This window comes from Arachis ipaensis, chromosome B06 (genome assembly GCF_000816755.2).
Source record: "Arachis ipaensis cultivar K30076 chromosome B06, Araip1.1, whole genome shotgun sequence".
Classification (NCBI taxonomy): domain Eukaryota; kingdom Viridiplantae; phylum Streptophyta; class Magnoliopsida; order Fabales; family Fabaceae; genus Arachis; species Arachis ipaensis.
The window spans coordinates 114,670,293-114,672,745 of record NC_029790.2 but is presented as its reverse complement, the minus strand read 5'-3'; the positions used below and the strand labels follow the sequence as shown (position 1 = coordinate 114,672,745).

General features: G+C 32.2%; 1 protein-coding gene across 1 annotated transcript; it reads left to right on the top strand.

The window, feature by feature from the left end:
* Window positions 855-2,135, top strand: LOC107604906. Its single transcript, XM_016306620.2, has one exon. It carries the CDS (start codon window positions 1,054-1,056, stop codon window positions 1,714-1,716), a length of 663 nt encoding a protein of 220 aa, XP_016162106.1. The 5' UTR covers window positions 855-1,053; the 3' UTR covers window positions 1,717-2,135.

Sequence of the window (2,453 nt, the reverse complement as noted above, 5' to 3'; positions counted from 1 at the left end):
ATTTATTAATTTTATTTGATTCTGTTTTTCATTGTTATGGTTCTATTATGATTATTCTGATATTTAAAATTTTGTTTTATTTTTTTTATGTATTGATCTCTAGTTTCGAATTTTTTTTATAAAATAATGTTAAAAATTCCATTTCTAAATAATTAGTTTAACTACTTATAACATATATAAACACAAATACTGAGGAATCTAACACTTTTTTTTATTTTATTTATGATATATTTGAGTCAATATTAATCAATTTTCATTTCTTTTCACTAAAAATGACCTTGTTGCCCATATATAAAAGGGATTTAATAGATGTACAGAACTACAGATAGCGAAGGATTGATCATTTAACACTTGGACTTTGAAATTAGTTTACATATGCACAAGCAAACTAACCTTTTTTACAATCAATTTTCATAAAACTGCATATATAGTTCCAATCAAAATCACAAGTAAAGAACTACTAAACTTGTCCTAAATTAAACATTAAATAATAAATAATACCAACAGTACCAAAGAGAAGAAATAAAACTCATCTGTCAGCTCCCCCACATTTTTTAACCCAAATCTAGAGAACTCAATTCAAAAAAGCAAGTAACCCCCCAACCCCACTAATAATTTCTGCCCACCATAAAATTGTGAAGCTTCGTATACCAGTGAACCAGCCATTCCTCACGTACCCTATCAGAACACGCCAGGTGTCCCCATTTCTTACTTTATCTCACACCTTTAACTTTCACTTTCAAACCTTTTTTTCTGCTTTCTCCTCTTTTCTTAACCCTCAATCTTTCTTTTCTCTCACATCACAGCTAGTTGCCACACACACTTAATAGTTAATACAATTCAAAAATAAAAAATATCCAAACCCATTCCACCATTGTTTTTCTGCTATATATACCCATCTACCCACCTTGCATCCTTTCGTGCCAAAATACAATTTTAGTGTCATATAATACAGCAACAAAAATCCTCAATCAAAATACAATTATTCACCACTTCCTATACAATTTCTAAAGTTTTAATACTTGTTTTATATTTATAATTCTTATTAGTAAGATGAAGAACAGTGCGTCGAGGTTGTTAAAGAAGATCATAGCCGGTCTTAGCGCAATGGCGAAATCAAAGACACTCGCATTGAAGTCGAAGACAAACGCCATAAAGGCGCGTCTGATCATATTCTCGCTCATGAAGAACAAGAAGTTCCTCATGAGTTCCATCTCGGAGAAGTTCCACTCCGTGTTGGGCCATCATAATAAGGAAGACGAAGCTAACAGCAACAATTTCTTATTGGAAGATGGGAACGAGAACGAACACAATCAGAATCAGAATCGCAAGAACAAGAACAAGAACGCCATTGTGTTGTTCCGGAACAACGCTCAGAGCTACGAGAAGGTTCCGAATCCAAGCGAGACGCAGTTCGTGGAAGATGAAGGAGGTTGTTACTACAACTACGATGATGGTGGTGATGATGGTGATGATGATGAGAAGTACCCTGATCTGACGCACACGCTGTTTGATTCAGAGGATTTGGATCTTGAAGGGTCGGTGATTGATTTGGTGAAGAACTCGAAGGAAGAGAGAGGACAAGAATTTAAGTTGGAGGATGAGATTGATCAATGTGCTGCTCTTTTCATTAAGAGATTCCGCAGGCAAATGATTCTTCAAAAGCAGGAATCTTTGAAGAGGCAGCAAGAAGAGCTCACCAACAATGCAGCATGAAAAAACCCTCATTCATTCTTGGCTAAGTCTATAAGCCGCAACCACTATCTCCCTTTGCCATGGTTTTTTTTTTAACTCACAATAAGGGAGTAGTGAAAGGTTACTGTTGCAGGGTGACAAGGAGCATTCTCTCTTCATTTTTTAATTTGTAATTCTCTTTTTCTTCGGTGCTCCTGTATAAATGTTAATTAAATAAAGAAAACAAGAAATGTAAGATGAAGATGTAACGTTTTACATACATGCTGTAATGGTATACAGCAGATCATGTTTTGGGGATTGTATAAATCTGCAACCATTGTAACATGTGAAGCAAGCACCACAGTCATGAACCCTAGCTAAGCTAATTAAGCTAATTCAATAGTTGGTGTATATTTATATATCATGATAAGTGTCTTAATATTAAAAATAAAAAAAATGAAATAAGGGAAAATTTTATCTCTTGTTTTTATTCTTATAATTTTCATAGATAAAATATAAATTTTGTTTGACAAAAAAAGCATTTAGTTTGTTTTTATTTTTGTCTTTTTTAATTAATTTATATCTTTTGTTTTGACGTACGTGCTTATATTTCTATTTCAACACAATTAACAAAATTGACCTTAGTGCCAATTTAGAAATATATCATGCTATTTAAATATCAAAGATCAATTACTAAATCAATCACATGTATATAATATATGTCGAAATACAAAATATACATAAAAAATAAATTAGATTAATATATGTATTTATATAAC